We start from the raw sequence: 23368 nt of genomic DNA, 5'->3' as shown, positions 1-23368 counted from the left end.
TGATAAGGGCAGGGTGTTAAATGTCAAGTGAGACCATGGAAAGAGTTATGTTCAGTGTTTCTTCCAGCTATAGTGTGCTTGCTTCAGCTTTAAATAGCCCCAGCATGAAAGTACTTGGACCCTTGTGGCAAAGAGGTTCACGTGCTTAAAACTCAGTGCAGGAAAGCAGTGGCCCACTCGGAGTGGGCCAGAATGGTATTTCCCACTCCACTTTTTTTATTTTATTTTATTTTATTTTATTTTATTTTATTTTATTTTATTTTATTTTATTTTATTTTATTTTATTTTATTTTATTTTATTTTTCCTTTTTCTTTTTTTTTTTTTTTTATTTCCCACCAGTGGTTACCTGGGAACATTTCAGCTGTCACCCATCTGCAATCAGCTGATTTGATCTGCCTGCTGACTCCTGCTCTTGGCTGCCTGGTTCTGCTTTATAAGACCTTTCCTGGCAGAAACTCTTTTCTTTGCCTAGAGATTTTGCAAGCAAAGTGAGGACGTGGCTGGGATGGGACAAGTAAGTAAGGGATAGAGATAGGCAGTCCTGCTGTGGTGGTGAGCTGTAGTCACCTTGTCTCTGTGCTGCCTTGGAGTATGGAGTTGCACCATAACACAATTTGTGTATTGTAGGTCTGCTTGAGAAGGTACAAAAGCACAGGAGATGGCATCAGCAGGGTTTCTTTAAAAATGAACATTCTAGATATGAGGCAAATATCAATGAAATGCATTTTTAATTAAAGCTCATAAATCTGTCTAAAAGTGCTAGTAATTTCCTGGGGCTCAGTCTCCGAATTGTTTTTGTTCAAGGCATGCTGGCAATGTGGGGAGGCTGAGCAGGATCAGGATGTTGTTCTCACCACTGTTTCTCCTTGTGAGATCCACCTCAGGAGACTTGTTCCTGCTTCTGTGTCACGACTTCTTAGAAATGTCTGTAGGCAAGGGCTGAGTGTGCTAATTCAATGCATCCTGTGATTGCCCTTCCTCCACAACCAGATTAATTTACTGTTATCTGAGATTCCCATGACGTACCTTGTGCCACTGCGAGGCCTGGTGTTTACTGCTGTAAACAAGAAACAAACAGAGGCTTTACATGTCTTATTTGGAGTAATGATACAGGCACTGCTGCCTGGTATTCACTCAGTGTCTTGGAGGTGTGGGAGCTGTACTTTGATATTGTTCCTTACAGCTCAGGTTGTTTGTAACATGGTAATTTGTTTTCGACCTGAGCTATAATGCTTTAAATGATGAGCTGCTCTCTGATGGTGGAAGCTGGAGGCTTTCACTGCAGCGTGTGGTTCCTGTCAGAGGCAGGCGGTGGATTCAAGGGAGTTAGCTTCGTAGTACATGCTCGTGGTCTTGGCCTTATTTCCAGTGAGATTGGCTGCATAGACAAAAACGAGCACCGCACTGGCAACCTTAGCGGGAGGACACTGGAAACAGCACTGGCATGGAGGCTGTCTGCCGCAGGCCCAGAGGCGAGGTGTGCCCTTCAGGAAGTCAGCACCCTCATACCTTCTCTTCTTCTCCAGCTCTCCTGTGAAAACCGAGGCCTGCTGTGCCTAGGTACAACCATTTATTGTAGTATTTTGTTCAGGATGAACGTTTTTGGTGGGCTTAGCATTAACACAGCGGGAGAAAGCTTGGAGTGGGCATACCAATGAATTTCAGACTCCAAGCTCTCCCAAGCAGTCATTATCTTGTCTTCTATTTAAAGAGCAGTAAATTAAATTGCGAGAGATGGTGCAACTGGTTTTCCAGATCTTATTTAATTTGGCTAAGCAGTTAGCATTTTCCATCTGCACAACATAATCATTAACTTTTTTTTTTGTTTCTTCACTGTCACTGTACAGACTGCTTTTTATGGGTGATCTCTGCCCTTACTTACTGTTAGATTTCATTTTTTAAAGGAGTGTGGCTTCATTGATTTTTCTTTTAGGAAGAAGTACATATAAAATTATTCATCCTACTAAATGTGTTTGCAAGGAATCCTATGTGATTCATGGTCTTTGATCCTGCTATCGCTTATGTGGGTGTTTAACTTTACTATTGTGCATAGTCCCACTGGGGAGAATCTTAAATTAAGAAATACTATTATAAAAATAATGTGAGATTTTAAAGCACGCATCCATGCTGTATTATGAGAAACATCTCCCTTTAAAACAAGCATGTAAATTAAATAGCAGGGAGAGAAGATTAGAAGATGGAAAAATATCACCCTGTCCAAGTCAGCTGTGTGCTCAAGTCGTATCTATCGCTGTCTGTCACCACTTCTCTGTCCCTGTGTTCCTCTGGTCCCCGTGTCCCTCAATGTGTACAGTTTTGGGCACCGGAATGTAAGAAAGACATAATACTGTCCAACGGAGATTTATTAAGATGATGAAGGGTCTGGAGGGGAAGATATGTGAGGAGTGCTGAGGTCCCTGGGTTCAGCCCAGAGCACAGCAGGCTGAGGGGAGGCCTCATGGCGGCCTGCAGCTCCCTCACGAGGGGAGCGGAGGGGCAGGCGCTGAGCTCTGCTCTCTGGGGACAGCGACAGGACCCGAGGGCACGGCATGGAGCTGGGACAGGGGAGGGTCAGGCTGGGGATTAGGGAAAGGTTCTGCGCCCAGAGGTGGTCGGGCACTGGGACAGGCTGCCCAGGGACACGGTCACAGCACCCAACCCTGAGTTCAAGAGGCGTTTGGGTACCGCCCTCAGACACGGGGTCTGGTTTTTGGGGGTGGCTCCCCGGCACCCGACTTGTCCCCTCCCGTCCTTCCTCCCTTCCCCTCCTCCTCCTCCTCCTGCCCGCGTCCCTTGTCCCCTCCCCGCGCCCTCTCACGGCCCGCCCCCCCGATGCGGGCGGCGCTGCGGGGCCGGCCGGGGCAGGGACATGGCGCTGAGCCCCCCCGCCGGCCCCCCGGGCCCGCAGCCCCCGAGCTCCCCGGAGGGGCGGCCGGGGGGGCCGGGGCTGCCGCTGCCCCTGCACTCGCCCTGGACCTTCTGGCTCGACAAGTGAGTGGGGGAGCCGGGGGGGGGGGGGGGGGGGGGGGGCTGGTTAACGGTGGGCTGCCTTCGGGGAGGAGAACTTCTGGATGTAACGGACCAATTTGCTGGCTGCCCCCCCCCCCCCCCCCCCTTACACTTTCCGCCCACTATTAATAAAGTCACTTTCCGAGCCAGTTTTGCTTTTTGTAGTTATCGGTGCCGGCGCCCCGGCTGTTGCTTTAAGCCCTAAATTTAGACGTGAGGCGGGGCAGGGGGAGGCGAGGGAGGGGGCCCGGGCCTGCCCGGGGGTTGGGGTCACCGTGACGAGCCCAGGCCGAAACTGAAGATCAAATCCCGGCCTGCTCCCGGGTTGTGCCTTTGTCTTGTTATTAACCTTCTGTGTCACCCCTTCTACTTTCTGTTGTGTTTCTCCTCTCCCTTAACCAAGAGAAGTTCTTTCCCCTGTGAGCCTTGCCGCAGGCTGACTGACCGCCTTCCTCGCACTGCCCTGAGCTTCTCCTCCCCTCCTCTGTCCCTTTTTTATTTGCTGATGGAGAAATAGCATGAAATTGACGAAAGCATGTGGATGGTCTCAGGTCCCACAAACCTTATAAGTGACCCCACAAATCACTCCCCGTTCGCCCCTTTGAACCGTGACTTAGTTGCGGCCAGGTTCAGGGTCGGAATCGTGTTTTCTGTTTGGTTACTTCTAAAAAACAGGGTTTGGACCACTTCTGAAGCAAGCTATCACAAAGATCTGCTTGTTTACACGGGCACGTGGAGATAAGCGTGTCCTGCTTGTATAATTTATGCCAGAAGTTAAAATCCATTTCAAGTTACTGACCTGTATCATGATCCCCCCCCACCCCCAAGTCCTGGTTCAGCTGCATTTCAGACTTTAAAACTCAGTTATTCTGTTCTCTTTTCGTTCTCCCTCCTTCTGATCCCTTCTAAGTGCATTGAATTAGGTAGTGTTGTTCTTCCTTACCTTACAAAACCAAAAGTGAATGTATATTTTAAAAAAAAAAAGTGTGACCAGGCATCAACATGTCTTTAGCCTTATATACACTCCGCACAGTTTTGTTTACCAGCAACAGTAGCAGAATAATGACAGGGAGCAACACTATTATTTTTTTTTAAATGTAAGTCATTAAAAAGCACACGAGAGAGCTCTTAATGCACGACCAGGAACTTCGATTACTGCAGTGTGTGGAGGTTCGTGTGTCTACACAGTTCCACCGAAGCATCTGTACTGTTTACTGGTACGCCCACAGGGTTTGCTGGGGGACTGGTGCTTGGGCTTGTATGGGATGAACTTTCTGTAGAATACAGCTGAGCATTTTTAACTTACTTCAGTAACTCCTAGTGTGGAGCAGTGGTGTTGTGCCACGAGATGGTATTGCTTCTGAGTGCCTCTACGTGTTACACTGGTTTGGGGCTGAAATGCAGGAGGAAGTGGGACTTGAGGGTAAGTAGATGTTGAGATGGATATGTAGAGGTCGGCATCTTTCTGTCAGTATAGTGAGAGATCCGTGGCATACATTCTGAGATCTCCAGCATGTGTCTTTTCATTAAGGCACACTCTTACAGTAAATGTCCAGGAAGCAGCACTTCTTCTACCAGCTTGTGACATGCTTCCAAGTGATTCACTTGGGTTTAATGCCCTCATTTTTACCTTTAGTGTCCCGGATTCATCTCCCACCTCAGAAGTAAATGCCTTTGTTTTATCCACATTAGCACTTGTTTCTCTAAACGCCTTGGCGTAGGTGTAACATCTGAGGGCTGCAGTCCTGTGACCGGGTTCTGGTTCATTGTCATTATCTCACGCATGTCATGGGCCATTTGCATTTCCTGTAAGTGCTAAGCCTTCTTTCTTAGTACGTGTCTAAAATATTAACGGTCTGACATCACTTTCTTATATCTGACCCCATATATGCTTTAGGAAAGTGAGAATGATGAAAGTGTTTGGGAAAATATTATTCACTAGTTTGACAGGTAAGTTCCCGTGAATGATCTTCAAATGCTCACAGGCCAGCCATTTCACGTACAAAGACAGAAGCTAGAAGCTGTTGTTTTTTTCCTGTTAAAAGAAATGAGATTTAAAAAAAAAAAGTTAAAATGTTTAAAGGTCAAATGTTACCAAATGGTACCAAATGTTTTAAGACCAAGTCTTTAGATCTGCTGTTTTGTGTGTCTATTCTGCAGGTTTCCGAGCTGATACCTGCATGTCTTACTCGTAGTGCTTTGCGTGCCGTGCACTGGTGATGTTACAAGGCCCGGGGAATTTCAGCGGGTCTTGCGGATGCCTTTGGTACCACCTTGGGAAGCTGATTCGTGCTGGTGGCCCTTCACACTCCTGCTCATCTCAGTGTGGCTGTGAATTAGTGCACAGTTCTGCCATAGTTGTCTCTGGCTTTTAAATGAAAGGTTGCATTTCTAGTTTTTGCAATACTGTGCAGTCTATTTTTTAACAACAAAGTGTGATTATGCCTCAGTGAAAGTAATAATTTGAAAACAGGGATTAGAAATCTGGTCATTATATCCATGTTGTGTAGGGCATTCATCATGGGGATTACACAAAAGGAGAAGTTAAGCGAAATGACCATCAAAGGCTGGGATGTCATGGATAACAAGCCAAGTTAGGCACTTGAAACTATCCCTTAATGGGATTTGGGATTGTAGATCTAGATGCAATCTTTGTGTAAATACAAAGATGGTGAAACTGATTTTCCTTTTGATGTGTATTTTTGGGCACAATGCAAGTATCTTACCTGGCGTTGTATGCCCTCTTATGATTAAAGCTACACTAAGTGAGCCTTTTCCTGCTAAAATAATAGAAGATACTAGTACTGTACTAATAGCTGTCTGCTTTTTTCAGCCTCTCAATGAGAAGCCGGAGGTTTTGTCAGTGGTTACAGTTTGTGGTCCAGAGTGTGTGTATGCACTTGCAGTGATGAAGATGTTGCACGTCCTTGCAGAAAGACATCTTTTGAAGATCTAAGTGCATCTAAGCTGACAGTTTTGCTGACGTGCCGCTTTCAGTCAACAGCGAGGAAAATACGGGTACCCTTCTTTACAAATCGCTGCTATCAGAAATTGAACGCAGATCACAAAAGCCTAGTACAGAAGTCTCCTTTCCAGATCAGCGCTGTCAAAGATGTGCTCGTGTCAGTGGAAGTGTGTGTGCGAGTGTATGCACACAACAGTGCAGGTTTCATTGTAGGGGCCTGTCTGCCTTTTCTTCTTGCCTCGCTTCAACGGTGCTTTTTAGGTAATTTTGTTTATGGTTCAACTCTTCTGTATCTTTGAGAGGAAGAATATGCTAATGAATGTTGTCAAATGTAATGCAATGTTAATAGACAACTCCAGGAAAGTGAAAACATTCTCACATAAATATACCCCTATATGCTGATTTTTCTCTCTCCACTTTGTAGCGATGAGATCTATATAAATAATGTTTAGTAGACAACTGAGCTGTTTTCATAATAATTGTGAATCATTATAACTGAACACGTCAAATATTGGAAACTAAACTTAATAATTTCCCTTCTTCCCTATAACAAAATCCTATTTATCTAGAATCATCTATTTCATCTATTAAAGCTCATGAGTAGGTGGCTTACAATGAAAAATGATGGTTAATATTATAAAAACGTTCAACCTGGTAAATGCATTTTGACAGGCTTTCATGGCTTGAAATCAGTCTTTGTCTGTATTCAGGATGGATTGCCAGATTGATTTAGTTGCCACAGCATGTTTTTGAGTTTATGCTTTGCAAGTAAATATTTTGCTTATTCATACCCAAACCAGTTGTGTCGAAGTACTGGCAGTGGTATCTTCAAAAGTACTCGGCAGCTTTTAAAGCTCCCGCTAAAGCCATGGAGTGATTCCCGCTGGGAAACAAAGGCCAGTGTGAGTACATATGAAAAAAAACTTCTATCCTTGGCTCTTTGCAGGGAAACAGAAGAGCTACAGTTCAGCGTCACATTAACATAAGCACAACCACCTGGAGGTTTATTCATGCATAAAACAATGGAATTTATCTTTGTGTCTCTTGTTCTTTATTCATGCTGGAATAATAAAGGAGCAGCTAAGCAAGCCGGCAGTAGGATTTGGTTTGGGTAGGTTATTTCTGTCTCCATGCTCCACTTCTAACTAATGCCCCTGCAGTTTACTGGGGTGGGCCTGACCTCGTTAGGCAACTCAGTTCTTCCAGAAGTTGCACTGAAACTTCTCCCATAAATATTCTGAAGGTGCAGGAAGGTGTTGGGAATCGCAGGGCACGGAGCAGGAGAGCTGCTGAATATTTCATGTGCAGGCTCTGTGGGGAAGCTGGGTGTGCGTTAATGGGTTGGTGGCCCGCGGGCTGACATGCCCACCTCCAAAAGCTGTGTCCAGCTGCTTTCTGACGCAGCCTTTTCCCTCCTGCTCCTAGGGGTTTGCAGTGCTTGTTGAGTCGATTCAAAACGGCACCATGGCAATAATTCAAAATTCATTGTGGCGCATCAGCTTGATGTTACTGTTGATGGTAGCAAAGTTATCCCAAAGGGAGGAACCCCATAATGACCTGCAAATACAGACCCTTAAACGAAGCTTTGTTTTGTAGTAGTGTGTGTGTAGTGAGTTTTTTTTCAGCAAGGTACACAAACATCTTATTACTCCCAGCTTATGTTGCAAGCGTTTGTCGGAATAGTTACAGAAATAGGAGTATCTACAGGTTTCTTCATTAGAAAGTCATCTAACACTTGTGCTAGTTTAGATTAAACTTATTCTCTGTACTTGGTTAAAAAATCGCTATTTCCTGGGTTTCGAGGCACAAAACCCGCTCAGTTGTCATCTGTTACCTGCTGAGTTTCTGGGTGGCTATTGCAGAACAGCTGCAGTTCATTGCTGTCAGCAATCTGTAATTTTGAATAAAATGCACTTTTCCTTCTCTGCCTGTCTGTGATTTAAAATACGGTTTCTGTCCTATACTCATGCGTTAAACCCAATTTGCGCAGGTGTAACTTCTGCAGCAAATGGTCCTGAAACTTTTAAATTGGTGCATGCTGTCATTTTGTCATTTACAGTCCCTTCAGTAGTATTTGCTTAATAAGGTTTAGGGGTTCACGCTCAGACCCATAAATCAGTGGCACTTCTCAGAGCTGGGTGAGAGGCTGACATAATGCAGGATAATCTTGTGGGCATGAAGTGCTTGCCAGGCAGGTTACTAAGAATAAATGAGTAGTCAGTCACCTTAACTTCTAAAACAAATAATTTGCTGGTTGATTGGTGCTTTCTGCCAGCTGATAATGTTTTTTTTGCAGACAAACTATGTGATCTGCAGCTATCAAAATGAACCATTTGATGACCTCGGAGTGGAATATTCTGTCTTTCATTCTTAGCTGATCTCTAAAATGGCGTTAAAATAACTACATGGCTACCGTGATTATCTAGGTAACCTTTGAAAGGTATCATTACAGACTGGATTTCTCTTTCATTTGAGTAGACCTTACCATGGCAGCATCTCGGGAGCAGTATCAGTGTGAACGTGCAGAGAAGATGCCACACGTTGTACAGCAAAGTTAACCCCGTAGGTATCGGTGATCTGCAGTTAGCAAACCGGCAGTAGGATGTAAGAGAAGAAATTTCTTGAACGGTGGTATGAAACAAGAAGAGGCAAAATCTTCTCATGTTTTGCCTATTAAAGGTCTATAATACGTGACACAAAGTGAGATGTGCTGCTTCTGGTCAGCAGCAAGGAAAAAGTAAGTGATAGTTTGTAAATCCACTATTCCTCGTTGACAGTTACCTCCCTGCTGAGTTTTCCATCTCCTTTAACTCCTTACTGCTTTCATTGTTTTGTGTGTTCGAAAGCTGTCTGACTTTGGTTCTGCTAAGTACTGTGGATTCTTCTTTTTGCTCTCTAATGGTGAGTGCAGAGATGCCACCAGTCGCAATAATAATTCCTTCTGAGCACACTGAAAGCTTTGTTTGTTGTTGTTTTCACATTATCAGTCTTCCCGTGGGAGTTTTTGTAGTTCATGAACCACAGGACTCAAACCTGCACTATATTGATTTCTGGTCTGTTTTTTATAACCTCTAGTTAAATTAATTGCTGAAATTGGGGCATCAAATGCACTGTTTTCTTGTCGAGTCCATCACAGTGACGTAGTCTTGTATCCAGTGATCATTAGCTAGTCTGTCCTATGCTGGAAAAGACGGAAGGGTTTCTCTGCTGCTTTTGTGACTTTTTTTTTAAGTCATTTGCTTTGATAGGAGCCCCTCAAGAAACCTGGGGGCCAGTATCAAAGTTTTGAAGATCTGGTGCTGCTTCAGCAGTTTTGCTTGCTTAATTATTTCCTTTCTTCTGTATGGATACCCCTTTCTGCCCCAGAGCCTGAATTATATCTGTAACAACTGAGAGTTGCTGTAGTGTTTTACGTGCTGATCAGATGTACCGGGACAAGCAGCTGCAGAGTCAGGAGGGTTACTGGGGTCTGGTTTGCCCAGGAAGATCCCCTTGGATCTTTCTTCAATAGGTACCCGAGCAGCAGCTGTATTCCCCTCCGTTTGTCGTCTCCTCTGTTACTTCTGTTTGTGGGTTCAGTCTTCTGAGTGCCATGTTTCCTGTGCAATGGGGGGTTGCTTTGTGATCTTTGTTCTGCTTTAGAAAACCCGCGTTAGCTACTGAGGGAGAAAATGCTTGTGGTTTTAACAAATTGAATGAGCCCTGGAAATTTTGACCTCGTTCCCACCAAGTGTGCCGGAGGGTGCGTGCTGGGATTGTCGGGTGGGTGGTGATGGAGCGAGGACACCTGGGGACACGGTGGATGTCCTGTCCTGCGTTGCACACACCCGAGAGATGGCACAAAGGCTGAAAAGGGCACAGTGCTGCGGTGCCGTCAGGCAGCAGCTCTGGTTGGGGTGGGAAGTTGGGAATGGTCGATGTGAGGGTGACCCGGAGAAGCTCACCCCATCTCCGGTGTGCAGCAGCGTAGCCCTGCGCCCTGGCAGTGAGACCAGCCCAAGGACCTCTTGGCTTTGTGGCAAGTGCCAGCAGCAGACGTGGCTTGAAGAATTAATTATTGCTGGTGGAAAGACTGCCTGAAATTCCAAATTTCCCACGTGGATTGCGTTAGGTGGCTCGCAGCACCGAAACCAGGAGCTGTCCCTTGGCACTCTGCATTCCCATCAGCCCGTACGCGTCTCCCATAAAACACTAACGCTGGAAGCGCTCTGCGGTGAGATCGGCTCAGTATAACGGCGATACACCAGTTAGATACACCTGCATCTTGTTCTCCTTCAGCCCATCCGGGGGATGCGGGAGCGGGGCCGGGGGCTCCTGGTGCTGCGCTGGGCTGGAGCCCGCTGCCACCTGGCGGCCGCTGCCCCCCCTGCGGCGTGCCCGGGGTCTGGGGGTGCCGGGGGTCTCGGGGTGCCCCTGGCTCTTGGGAGGCACTGGCAAACAAGCCGGGAATGCGAGCTTAGGGGCTGCAGGTGCCAGACAAATAACCTTTTTTTTCCCTGATGTCTTAACAGCTGAAAAGTGTGGCGTGGCAGTTAGGAGCAGTGATATTTTTGGTTTAAAATCTTAATTTTACCTGCTTACTAGAAGTGATTTCATAGAACAGCAGCTGGGCTGCGTCTTTATAGCTCCCTTCCAACCGAACAACTCTATTCTATTCTAAAATCCCAATTTACCTGGAAAATCTCTACTTACTCAAAAGTATAAAAACAATGGAGTTCTTTTCTTTAAATGATTAATGATAATTAGAATTGGAGTTTTCTGTGTAGCTTTGATATGTGGATATTTCATCTTCACACTCGTGTGATTCACTTCTCCCTATCTGTCTCCCTTCTTCCCTCTTGTTAAAATACATTTTTATTAATCCCTACGTTCTTTTTCCCCCCCCAAGGTCACTACCTGGTACTACAGCAGCTGAATGTGCCTCAAACTTGAAGAAGATTTATACAGTACAAACAGTGCAGGTAAGGCTGGCTTTGCTCTAGCAACTGCCACGCGAGAAAAGCAGAACTTAAGGCGTGAAGCAGCATTAACACCCGTACGGATGAGTCACGCTCATGGCTTTGCTCACCTGGTAGGAAGTGTAAGCGTTATTGTGCATGGTCGTGTGTGGTATTACTTAGTCACTGTTTGAATTTCACTTGGCTTTCCAGACCAGAAAAGGAGGAAATATTGGCTTGATCAGGCAAGCCCACCCATAAACTTTCCAGAGTTTCCACTTGTGCCTGTGCTGTGTTGTTATACTTGATGTGTTTTCAAGTATTTTTCCTGACTTTTCTCTAAGTTTTAATGCAGAAAATCATTGCGTAAAGGCTAAATGTTACAGCCTGTGTTTTTTTCTTCTTTCTACCCTGGAGCATGAATTTTTTTTAAAAAAAAAAAAACAAATCTATCCAGCTGACACATCAAAATGCTTTTACATCATGCAGCAATGAGAAATTCTGCATGTTTGTGTCATCTGCTAGTGCCCATCAGCGGGCATCTCTTGCAAGTAAATTGCATTTTTGTTTTATACCAGAGTTACCATGCCTGTGTTAGCGGGATGGTTGCATCAGCCGTGCAGCAGAACATCTCTGTCAAGTTTGAGCTGACAGCACCAGCGGGTTTGTTTCAAAACCAGCTACTCTGGCTATTGTCTGAACTGTTGGAAAAAGGTCAGCATAAGACCACAAAACAGTATACACAGTGTCTGGTAATGGCCATTTTCCCACTCTGAATCCAGCCTTTATTCATTAAATTATTGGGCTTTATTGTTCAAAAAAATTAAGTTTTTTTCTATGGATTTGGGGTTGAAAATACAAAGAATCCCTCTAGGTCCTTTGGGAAGACCCAGGCACGAGGCCAGGTAAGCGCGAGGGGAAAGCTGAAGCCAGTGCTTGGTGTCAGCTCTCCCATGGGAGCCACTGTGTGTGCCTCTTTTTCCATATTCATCGGTGAGAGGAGCAGCACTGCACGGTGGCCCAGAACTTACTGTAAACGTTCCTATTTCTCACAGATTTTTCATACCCACTTTTATATTTTTAATAGTTTTCCTTCTCTTCTTGTGACTGGATAATGGTAATGGCTGTTAGATGGAATTGCCAAGGGCTACAAAATCTTATCGCATAATGTTGCAGTCTTTGTTTCTAAGTTGTGCTAATGATTAAGTATTAGATGAACTAATACTTAATTAGTTGTACTAGTCCTTAATGTTGCATCACTACATGTTGATGCAACATAAGTCTTTAAAATCCTTTCTTCATCCTGGCTGTTGGATAAAGAAGAAAGGGAATTGGGATCCCTTCAATCATCCCTCCCTGTTGCTCACCACCACCTCTGGGTGCCTTTTATCCACCCCAAGCACATGTGACAGCTGCTGCTCTTACTACCAGAAAAGCTGGGATGTATTCTGATGGATCCTGCATCTTTTCATTTCTCCCCCATTCCTGTATTAACGTGCATCTCAAGTTCTTTGTCTCATGAAAATTGTTACTGTGATGAAGGCAGAGCAGTTGGACAGCTAGTTAGGGATTTAGTGCAACAGAATTATCGCTGTTTCTTTGTAGTTCAGGATGATCCCAGTGAAGTTTTAGACTAGCCGTTAGTGACGCAAGGTGGAGATTTTATGTAAGTATATATCTTTAGTATGTTAAGGAAGCTTAGTGTGCTGGTTTGTTCGGACATACTTTAGTGTAAACACACAAGTGAAATTGCAGTAAGTTGACTAAAATGCACTAAGTTTCATTTACTTATAACGCAGAAGATGACAGGTCTCTAGGAGTAAGATGTAATGGTTTTAGAGAATATGACCAAGGAAGTAAATTCATCTGAAATGTAGTTTCTTGTGTTAATGCAGCTAGTTTTTTGTTTGTTTTTTATAAAGAATTTCTGGAGTGTCTACAACAACATTCCTCCTGTGACAAGCTTGCCCCTGAGATGTAGTTACCACTTAATGCGGGGAGAAAGACGGCCACTTTGGTAAGTGTGCTATCATCAGACACTTCTGGGAGCGGGCACTGGGAAAACCTGACATGGGGAAAGGAGGCAGGCGTGGGCCAGGAGCGTCACCTTTCTGTTGCCTGCAAATGCCTGACCTTGCAAAAAGTATCCTAGGGGTTATGTTAAGCTTAAAAGTGACTTGTACTAAAGAGAACCATTATTAAAAGTGCAGGCTGTAATTTAATTGTCCACCTTTGAACATAAATGTCAGAAATTAAATTATGGATTAACAATTAAGAAATTAAAATGTGCCTTTGAAATCTGGTTCAAGACTGCGCAGAATGTTACTTGTCTTTGAAACACGCTATTACCTTGCAAATTTTTCTTTGCAGTGAAGCTAGCGTAATAATGATGCAAATAACTGGTGTGTCCTTAACTGTTCTTCACCTGTACAAAATTATGGAGCATGCATTAAAATGTACTTACAGGCTTGGGTTAAAACCAACTTAAGGCATTATGAAGTGGTGCATTGCAGCAAGTCCCTACTTGATTGTGGGATAGTAATGAAATCAAGTATAAATCATTGATGTTTTCCTTTCAGAAATTGAGTTTAGCATACCTTCTTCCTGATCCAGTTCCTTCACATCTTAATTATCTTAAACATTTGCTGAAGAGATTTGATCTTTTTGACATCATTTGCACTAGATTGTAATTGGGTTAGGGTTCTCTAACTGGATCATCGTGTCTCTGACTGGATGTTGAGTTACTACAGGAGGTTTCTGTCCTAATCTACTGAAGAGGCAAATACTTCTTTAAAGTGAAACACATCTGAAGATCTGTGTTAGTTTTCTAAAAAAAAAAAAAAAAAATACAGTGACTGGCCAGAATAGCTAAATTGGGTTTGAACAAAATGTTGGTGTCTGTATAAATCAGCTGGGCCAGTGTGTGCAGTTCCTTGATATTTTTGAACGGATTTTTTTCTTCTAGTCTTAGTTTTGGTTTGATAAATCACTGTTGGAGGTGTGAAATGCAAAGGCTTTTCCTGAAAATGATACATCGGTTTTAAGACTAAGTAAGTGTATGCGCTGCCTTGTAGGGGAGGGATTGCAAGAGGTTAATACCATTGGTAGCCCCCTGGCTTAACGGTAATTACTGCTGAGCAGCTTTTCTCAGATTGCAGTTACAGTATACTGGCTAACCCCGTAGTGTTGATTTTTAGGAGGAAAAACATTCAGAAGAATGAACTGGGGACTTGCAAAGGTTTCCCTCCTTCTGCCACAGGTGTTTGTATGGACCAGTGGGATATCACTGACCTGGAGAGTCTCTGTGGCTTTCGTAATAGCTACTCCAAAAGTGACTTTTAGGTTGTGCCTTTAACTTCGCTTTTACAGAGCCTTAACAAAAAGCTAAAAGCCCTAAAATTTAAAATTTTATAGAAAGAATTGTAACAGAAAACTTGAAAAGTTAAGAAGTTTCTGTGTTGTACCTTTGTCATTAAGAGACAGTTTAAAGGTTATGTCTGTCCTGGCTCCAGACAACTTCATTCTTTTTTTTAAAGACAATTAATTTCTAGTTGTCACAAAACTGAAATGAAGTGTACTCGTGGTTTTTATTAAAATGGATAAACTTGAGAGTAACAAGTTGCTTCTGTGAAAATGATACGTGCCAGAGTTCTTCCAAAATAAAAGGTTACCATAGTAAAACATAAAATTGCTTTGTGGCTTGTTCCCATATAGTGTGCAGCCACTTCAAAGCTAGTCTGTAGCCAGGGAAAATGTATATATTTTCCAACACACAAAACTTGGGAGAGGGATTAGGTGTTGAGAGGTACAGTTCATATGAACAATGGAAGAATTATGTCTGATGTCAGAAGTCATAATTTGAGTCATGCTACCCGGAGTTAGTAATTGCATTTCAAATGGGGTTTTTCTGGGAAAATTAACCCCTGAACATAGGCTTATCGTGATGTGGATCTGAATGCTTATTTTACTGATCTATTTCCCATAACCAGGGAAGAGGAAAGCAATGCCAAGGGAGGTATCTGGAAAATGAAGGTCCCTAAAGAAAGTACGGTATGTAATACTGACTCTTTCCTTGGATTTTGTTTGGAAGGGGATTCCTTTAAATTCCATGTGATAAAGCTGTTGTAAGACTTTCTAGTTTTGACATCATCCGATACAATAACCAAACGCCATTTTAAAGTCTGTAATCTTTTGCTTTAAGACAGTGAGCAAAAGTTTATTTTCAGCTAATTTAGTATCTCTTGTTTTTGATCACATTTGTCAAGGTATTGTAAATCAAATGGAAGCTGCAGTGTTGTATTCCATTTGACAAAGATGGTATTCTATAAACGCCTTTGTTCTCAAGACTCAGTTTGCTTACAGGCGTGCAAAGCAAAACATAAAAACCTCCTCCTGATAATATTACAGCCAGAACCTCAGTAATGCTCTTCAGCGATCCGCACGCATGGTTCAGCACAACTTCTAGAGTTTCACAAAGTGCCAAATGCTCCCAAATTTTGTGTCAAACTTAGTAGGACTGCTTGTGCTTGGCACTGCTTGTATGTACTATGTGTGGGAGTGAGGAGCGCTGTACTTTTCTCAGGACAAATGAGGACTAAGGCTTTATCTCCACAGGTAGCTAGTCCCATCTAATGTCTGTCTTCCCTCAAAAGAGGGAAGATCTTGTTTATTCTCTTCTCCTCATCCCCCATGTGATGGCTCTGGTACTCACCAAACTGTTTTGTGAGCCAATTTAGCACACTATGATGTCAGAAAGTCTTTTTTTTAAAAAAAACTTACTTTTTAATTTGAGTGTGTAGCCAGGAGAGTTTATTTTAATGACTATGTGGGGTAAAGGAGAGAAGAATAGCGGGATCATCCCCTTTGGCAAGATTGAGTTTGAGGTTGTCAGTCACCTCACACATACATCTTGTGAACGCAGTGCTTCTTAGTTTTCTCTTTTTGGAATTTAGAAATGCAAAAGATAAAACGTACAGGCATGTCGTCGTTCTAACCCTGCTGAAACAAATGACTTTGTGTGCTGAGTGTTGCAGTGCTGTCAGATGCATGTAAGTGCCTTTTCCTGTGACCTGCCACAGGGAAGAGGTCTGACCTATTCACATGTGTGTGTGCAGGTGGGGTCTGGATCAGGCCTTTAAATACTAAACATGAACTGTAAGAAAAATGTGACAGCCTTGCAGAAGGCATTAAATGCTGAAAGATGGTACTTGAAACTTCAGCCAAAAGCTAATTGGTTTTGCCTGTGGGCTCTTTCCCATATGTGAATTGCAGCTTTCTTCCCTTGGAATTGGAATCCCCAGTGATCACAAAAAACTCTTGAAATTTTCTTTTTCCTATTATAACCCAAGGTGTGAAGATTGTCATCAGTGACAAGTGGTTTTGGGAGCCTGCGTTATTGTGTGGTGAATTTAGGGACCCCGAAGAAGCCTTGTTTTTCGTAGAATGGTCACCACTTTCTGACATGAGGTTACTTTCTGATACCTCAAATTAAGTACCGCATGTCCCTGGTGTCCTCTGAAAGGTTTAATTGGAGATGAACCTGAGTCAGCTTTTAGTACCTTTGTAAATGGCATAATATATTATTTATGCCTGTTTCTCAGTCTTGGCTTCATGCTTCTAATCACCGCATGCCCAGACCTCGTCTCCTTGGCCAAGACAAGCCGTCTTGTACAGCCCTCACTGGAAGAGCAGTGCTTGGAGAGGGTGTGGGGGGAGGGAAATGTGTTTTTTCCTAAAGATATCAGTCTTCCAAGTGGTGTGAAAATCTGACCGACAGAATACTGACACTTAAATGTTGTTGCATGCGTACGGTGACCCTTCTGTATGCTGGTTTTTAATACGAAAACTAATACTTTTTAGATCCTTATAAGCCTGATCCTGCAACTGCTTACTACTGGATGAAGTGCTTCCTACCCATGGGGCTGTGAGGACAACTCACGGTAGCGAGCACTGCACCTGGTAATGACTGTGCATGGTCATCGCACGTTAGTGTACGGACTGGACGCCAGCAGGCAAGGGCATCATTTCGCAGGCTCACACTGACGTCCTCAAGCTGCCTTGTGAGGCATGGCAGCAGTTCTTCCCGTAGCATAGCTTCATGTTATGGATAGGATGAGGTGGTAATGAGTCACAGGAACGTCTGGTCCTTTGTAGTCCAGAAGATGGCTTAGGAGTACTTGGAAGCTCCATTAAGGCTGTTTATTGGTTTGTCATCTCCGTAGCTGCTTGATTTTTGCTTTAACCCTGGTGCATTTAATTACTATTTCTTCGGCTTTTGTTTTAACCCTGGTGCATTTAATTGCTCCCTCTTTTTAATAGTACTAAAATTCAAGTTAATTTCAAATAGCAGAAAGGCATTCCTTAAAAGAAGTGTATTAATAAAATCTTTATGGTGATGTAGCAATATATATATATAACAGAATACATCAACGTCTGTATTTTCTGTCCCTGTAAATGCACACCTTGGAGCATGTTACTGAACGTGTTGATCCAGAGGCATTCCAAAATTTGTATGGTCTTTTGCATAGGTAATAAATGCCAAAAGCAAATAACAGTGTAATTCGTCTAACAGAGCCAAAGAAAACTGGCAGATAGTTGTTATTCCCCTCTGTTTTAACTCTCTAGTGAGCATCTGAATTTGTTGAAAGACAGCCGTATTTCATAGTCAAGGCAAATCAGACTTGATGTTTAAATAATAAATCCATTTAACTTGTTGGTAGGGATTTCTGGTACTTTTCTAATGTGGGTAGTAATTCTATTTTCACAGAAACAAATGATCACAAGTAAAGCCTTACTTTTTTATCATGGGAAATTCTTGGGAGAATTCTACTTTCATGCTGTACGTTGATTAGTGCATTCAGGATGCGTCATGGACACAGACACAGAGAAAGTAAATATAGTTTAAAAAAAATATATTTTTTTAACAATTCTTTGTTACAGTATTTATTTCCAGGGTCTAAACTCTTGCTCCAACTATATTGAAGAAATTATTAATATCACATAGCGTGTAATTGCAACAAATACTTTCTTGTTTAGACAACCTCAGAAAGAGAACGTACTCAAAACTGAGCTAGCAAACCTAACTTTTAAATTAAGAGATAGTAAAGCAAAAGTAACTTTTTTTCTTCTTCTTAGGCAGCAGTTTGGAAAGAGCTCCTGTTAGCAACTATTGGAGAACAGTTCATGGATTGTTGTGCAGCAGGTAACTTTTAAAAGTGATGTTGGTATCGTATCCATACCTACCCTCAGGAAGAGGAGGACGAGGTATTTCAGCTGTTCCAGTGCAGAGCTACCTATAGACTCCAGCTCAACAGCCTGTGTTCCTGGGAAGCCAGCAGATTATCAAGGTTTTAAATGTCTATCTCTTTGCCAGCATTAAAATGATTAATATTAAATTCTACAGTGCCAGAATTCTGGAGCACCAAATCACATTTCTATACCGGATTGTTTGTGCTGTCACAGTTGGAAGCAACTAAATTAGATGCCCATTAGCCCTCATGGTCCCTTCTGGTTACGGGCTGCTTGGGGGAAGCACCAGCGCAGACCTGAAGCACAGGGAAGCTGTGTGGTTTGCCTGTGGTGATGTTAAAACCCATAGCAGAGCTGTAATGGAAACCTGGGTCTTCTGAACCCCAGCTTAGCACTCTAGCCAAAGGTGATGCTTTCATTATCACTTAAAAGCATTGCTTAGGTCAAAGTAGTCTGTAGTGTGATTTAATTTACGTAAAATTCTTGAAATACCTTGCTGGCTTACCGGGAAACAGTCATTAATTATCCAGAAGTTCATATGTGGTTTTGTTCAGATGCAATGATTTAATGAAATCACTTTCAGAATAAACGTCTCTTCTGTGCTTACACATTTCATTTGGAAATGGACTCCAGGAAGGCGCTGGGAATGCCAGCATGCCTCAGGTCATCAGCAAGTGCTGCTGCTCAGTCACGGGCAGCGAGTATGAGCCTGTGACCATCTCGTGCGTCCAGGCTCAGTTACAGAGCTGGCTCTTCTGTCCGGGTTACGTGAATGGCACTTCTGCGTCATCTCTTGTGACCCTGTTTACCTCTCCTAAACACAAATACCGGATTAAACTAGCTGTTAAAATGAAACTGAACAACCAGTTAGGAAGTGTTCCTTCACTGCTTTATCACAAAGGGGGAAAAAGAGTTTCTGAGGGAAAAACACAATGCAGCTAATCCGCCACTGCAGGCTTTTGCTTGCAGTGTTTTACTGAAGGTAGATTTCCCTTAGTAGTTTATATTGCTAAACATACTGAAGGGAATCCCAAGATTACCTCCTGGTCAAGGATAAGTGTTAATAAATAATCTTGCGGCACTTCATTAAAACCGTTATGAGGTAATATTTGCAATAGCTTCTATAAATAGCGTTTGTTTCTTTCTGGTGACTGTTCTGTCTGGTTTGAACACTTGTATTCCCTGCATTGGAGATTGTTCTTTCATTGCTTCAGTTTGTTCAACTTCTGGGCACTTGCACAGCACATAAGTATCGAATTAGACATGTCTCACTTTTCAAGTATTTTTTTTAATGATGCTTCCTCTTCTATGCAGATGATGAAGTAATAGGGGTTAGCGTCAGCGTTCGTGACCGTGAAGATGTTATACAAGTCTGGAATGGGAACGCTTCCTTAGCAAGTGAAGCTAAAGTTTTAGAAAAGATATATAAACTTCTGCCACACACCTCTTTTAAAGCGGTGTTCTATAAACGTAAGTATTTTTCACTCATTAATTTCCACCATCCTTAGAGAAACAAGATGCTGGTGGGATATTTCCATGGGAATAACCTCTCTGGTTCCTCATTAGCCATTTGGAAACACAGCATCTCTCATTGCACTGAAATTTTTTCCTAAGAATTACAGATGGTCTTGTGCCTTAGCTACCATTCAAAGCATAGAATATTTCAGATTTAATTTTAGCATGTATTCAGCTTTATGCTTAATATACCTGATTCCTAAAGTTAGTGAGAGACATCTTGATAGCTGCCAAGACTGCATGCTTTTTAATGTGGGTATTGATTTAGTGGAACCAGTTACAGACAGGTTTTTAAGGGATCCCTTTCTTTAGACTATATAAATGTGTAATCAGAATAGTGTATTCCCAAAAATCACTCTTTGGCACATTGTGTCTTCCTAGACTGCTTGTGCATCACTGTCTTTCCTCTTCATCTTTTCAACCCCTTGAAAAAACTTACGTTTTCTTTTTATTCCACCCCCCCCTTCTCTCTCCCTTAGCACACAGAGAGCACCATGCTTTTGAAGGCAGACGTGGAAAACATTAAGCATAGTCTTGTGCTTGACACTTAGTGTTCTGAGGTGGTCTGAACGAGCAGAAGGATGGCTGGAAGTCCTGCAGAACCACTACGTGCAGTGGCCCTCTTGAGTTTCTAACACTTCAGATTGGGCTATTGCTGCTGAAAATGAGGAAACATAGTTACCCTGCCTGCCAAATGTGCCATTCATTACTTCTTGTTTGGTTGTGTTTTTAGTTCTTCATTGTTTCTTTAAAAAGTTATTTTGGCCACTATTTTTTTCAATCAGATCATATTTATTCCGATTTTGTTAAGATAGAATGCTTTGGGTTTTTTTCTGTACTGTACTTAGTTAAATGCAAATGTGCACAAACATGATACGCTGCTTTCTCTAGATGTGCTGTGCATAGAGGGATACTGGCTTGGTGAAATGTGTTTTCAATTTTCATTTTGAGACATTCCTATCATGCTAAGATTTACTCACTGTCTTTGTCCCAAGAGATGAAGGAGTTGCACTGCATTATCCTAATGGACTATGTAATCTGGTCTTGCACTGACAACAGCACGCATGCTGTAAGAGTAAAGAGTGAAGTATTCACTGAATGAGCAACTAAAGAGACACGTTTGTATTGGAACTAACCCTCTCTGAGATAACGTTAACGAGTGTTGAAAGTATGATGACTTCAAAACAACTCTTGTTCATGCTAGTATTGAGAGATCTTAAGGTAAAAAACCCTGCAAACTCTACACCTCCTGTTTAAGAAGGGTTTGTGTCTATTTTTTTTAGTGTATGATATTTTTCTGTACCCTATGGGAAAAAGTCATGAATCATTTCTAGTGCATTTGACTAACTGGATCCCCATCCCTCACACTTCTGCAGTTATTTTAGGGCCCGTACTCGTGGAGGGTCAGGTCAGAATTGCTGTTGATTTCAGTGCAAAAGAAGAAATTCTATCTCACAGTTTTTAAGCTATCAGGGCTCCTTAGGTCTTTTTTTTTTTTTAATTTAAAGAAAAGAAATGGATTTCGCTTTACAGCATGAATGTGAACATTAACTGTGCTACTCTTTAAATGTTTGTCTATATTAATTATGAGGTGTCGGTTTGCTTTACTATACTACCAAAGATTTACTTTGTTTTGCAAGAAGAAGCTGCAGCATAGAGAAGAACGTGTGCTCCGCTCAACATTACTTCATTGGTAAGAGTTCTTGTTTGGCGACTGTTCAAATTGCACTGATTTCCACATGTTTAGAGTATTAAGAAGCAGCCATTAGAATCAAATTTAAAAGTAAGGATTGCACATGAGGTTTTTTTACAACTTTGTATTTATGAATTAAAACTGCAGTTAGAGATTATTAATTAAAGAAATAAAGAAATTTTCTTAGATCAAATGTCTTGCTTCTGTGATTGATTTGAGACAAAATGTTACCAGACCTGCTTTTGTAAACCTGTGTGTTTTTCAGTAAAACTTCTCTTACAAGCTATCTACATCTTGTTTGAAGGTTAAAAAAAAAAAATTTTAATTTTTTTGTTAAACCAGAAAGGAGGCCTGAAGTACATTAGTACTATCTCTTGTATGTATTCAGTTAGTACTCAAGGTATTTTTGAGGGGCAGTTAGATTGAGGTTTCAAAATAAATAAGACTATTACTGTGAATGTAAAATGTCAGATAAACTTCCCAGAATAAATAAGAGAATGTGAGCAGGTGCTTTACCTCCATGGTGAAGTGGACGCGTTACTGCAGCACTGAGTAGGACTTCAGTTAACACTGCTTTTACTGCGTGGGTTTTAGTGTAAGTGGGCACTCAGGGGCCCCCATTTCTATGGGCAGTGAGTGGGTTCCTCGTTTTCCAGGGAAGAAGGGCTGGAGGAAGACTCAGGACAGGAAAAGTTTTCAACAGCTCGAAGAGCAAGACTTCTCACTTGAAACATTTTCCTGCCCTTAAATACTAGTAGCGACTTACATTTTGCCCCATAACATATATTCCATAATCTGAAACTGGACTTGGATCAAAACATGTAATACAAGTTATAAGGAAAAAGACAAACTGCATTTGGGGATTTTGCAAGCATTGAATTTAAAAACTGAAGAACTTTTGCAGTGGCTGCCCTCGCCTCCCTGGAGCTCAGTGTTACCCCTCTGCACTGCCCTGCAGCTTCCCAGGCAGCCTCCAAGCACACGGCTGCAGCACAACTGCGGGGATTAGTTGGGAATTTCACTTAACAGGGATGAAGGGCTGCCTTCTGGGGCGAGCTAATTAACAGGATTCTGTGCTGGTAATTAAATAGCAGTTTGCTGAACATAACTTGTTTGAGATCTTTGGAAGGCATAACAATTAGCAGGCAAGGGAAGGGCGACTTTGCCCCAAAGCTTGTACCCAACCAGTTGCTGCTCCGACTTAAACATCTTTGCTGGAGGATGAAAGATTTTTGACTCAATTTGGTTTGGTTTTTGTTGCTGTCCTTCAGCAGCTCCTCTGCTGTAGCAGCTGTGGGTCCCTCCAGGGGCTGTCTCAGCCTTGGGGTCTTGAGATCTCCTGCCTCACCTGCTGCTTCTGCAGCTGCTGAAATCTTCCTTTATTTTTTTTTGGTTCTTTATAACTGACTGTATCTGCTCTAAGAGATTGGAAAGCTTTGGGAATTTTGTTTGTGTTTTTAATTTCCCTGTGAATTCAGTAATCTCTGGCACATGCGGTGTTTGTGTTGTCTTGCCAAAATGCTGTTCTCTCCCAAACTGGTGGTGGTGTCCTCCTCGGGTCCCCACGGGGCTGTTACACCTTGGGGATGCCCAGGTGACAAATGAGCGTTGGTTGAGCTGGGAGCTGCTGCCCCATCTGCCGGGAAGCCCTCCCTCCATGTCACCGTCCCACCGATGTCCCTCCTCTGCGGGAGGAAGGCTGCTGGAGCTGCTCCTGCACGCAGCACCCGCGGAGCTTCCTCGGCAGGAGCCGCTGTGCTTGCGTGCGCTGCAACGGGCTGTGGGTGTGTGGTGGTGTTACGATGTCCCCCTCCTGGGCTCTCTCACTTAGTGCTGTTTTTTTTAAAAACTCCCTTTGCAAAGCGGTTCTGGAAATGCGAGACGTACCAGGATTAATGATTCCGCTCTGCGGCTTATTCACACCCTGGAGATGCTTGTGGAGTTTTGTTTTGGAGAGGGGCGCTGAAAAACAGCGCGGTGGGAGCAGGCGTGAGTAGCGG

General features: G+C 42.9%; 1 protein-coding gene and 1 long non-coding RNA gene across 3 annotated transcripts; both read left to right on the top strand.

The window, feature by feature from the left end:
* The first annotated feature begins 409 nt into the window (after positions 1-409).
* Positions 410-21561, top strand: EIF4E3 (eukaryotic translation initiation factor 4E family member 3). 2 transcript variants are annotated; one of them, XM_083795659.1, is made up of 7 exons: positions 410-515; positions 10864-10936; positions 12835-12929; positions 14902-14962; positions 18047-18113; positions 19475-19630; positions 20155-21561. In XM_083795659.1, the coding sequence occupies exons 3-7, from the start codon at positions 12904-12906 to the stop codon at positions 20199-20201; spliced, it is 357 nt and encodes a 118-aa protein (XP_083651785.1). In that variant the 5' UTR covers positions 410-515; positions 10864-10936; positions 12835-12903; the 3' UTR covers positions 20202-21561. The 2 variants fall into 2 exon arrangements, with proteins under 2 accessions (XP_083651785.1, XP_083651786.1); XM_083795660.1 differs by lacking the exon at positions 410-515 and adding an exon at positions 2807-2992.
* Positions 3193-8090, top strand: LOC310880190. The gene is made up of 3 exons (XR_014571522.1): positions 3193-4433; positions 5171-5392; positions 5844-8090. It is a non-coding gene; the product is annotated as an uncharacterized lncRNA (long non-coding RNA).
* Positions 21562-23368: the final 1807 nt, after the last annotated feature.

Source organism: Anser anser (genome assembly GCF_964211835.1).
Source record: "Anser anser genome assembly, chromosome: 12".
Taxonomy (NCBI): domain Eukaryota; kingdom Metazoa; phylum Chordata; class Aves; order Anseriformes; family Anatidae; genus Anser; species Anser anser.
The sequence above is the reverse complement of the archived record's forward strand: the minus strand, read 5'-3'. Positions and strand labels throughout refer to the sequence as shown.

What these genes read in the sequence shown, in the direction of transcription:
- EIF4E3 (XM_083795660.1), top strand. Translation starts at nt 2,871, where the DNA reads ATGGCGCTGAGCCCCCCCGCCGGCCCCCCGGGCCCGCAGCCCCCGAGC. An exon ending in TGGACCTTCTGGCTCGACAA is followed by an intron (nt 2,993 to 10,863) that starts GTGAGTGGGGGA and finishes TCCCCCCCCAAG; the next exon opens with GTCACTACCTGGTACTACAG. An exon ending in GGAGAAAGACGGCCACTTTG is followed by an intron (nt 12,930 to 14,901) that starts GTAAGTGTGCTA and finishes TCCCATAACCAG; the next exon opens with GGAAGAGGAAAGCAATGCCA.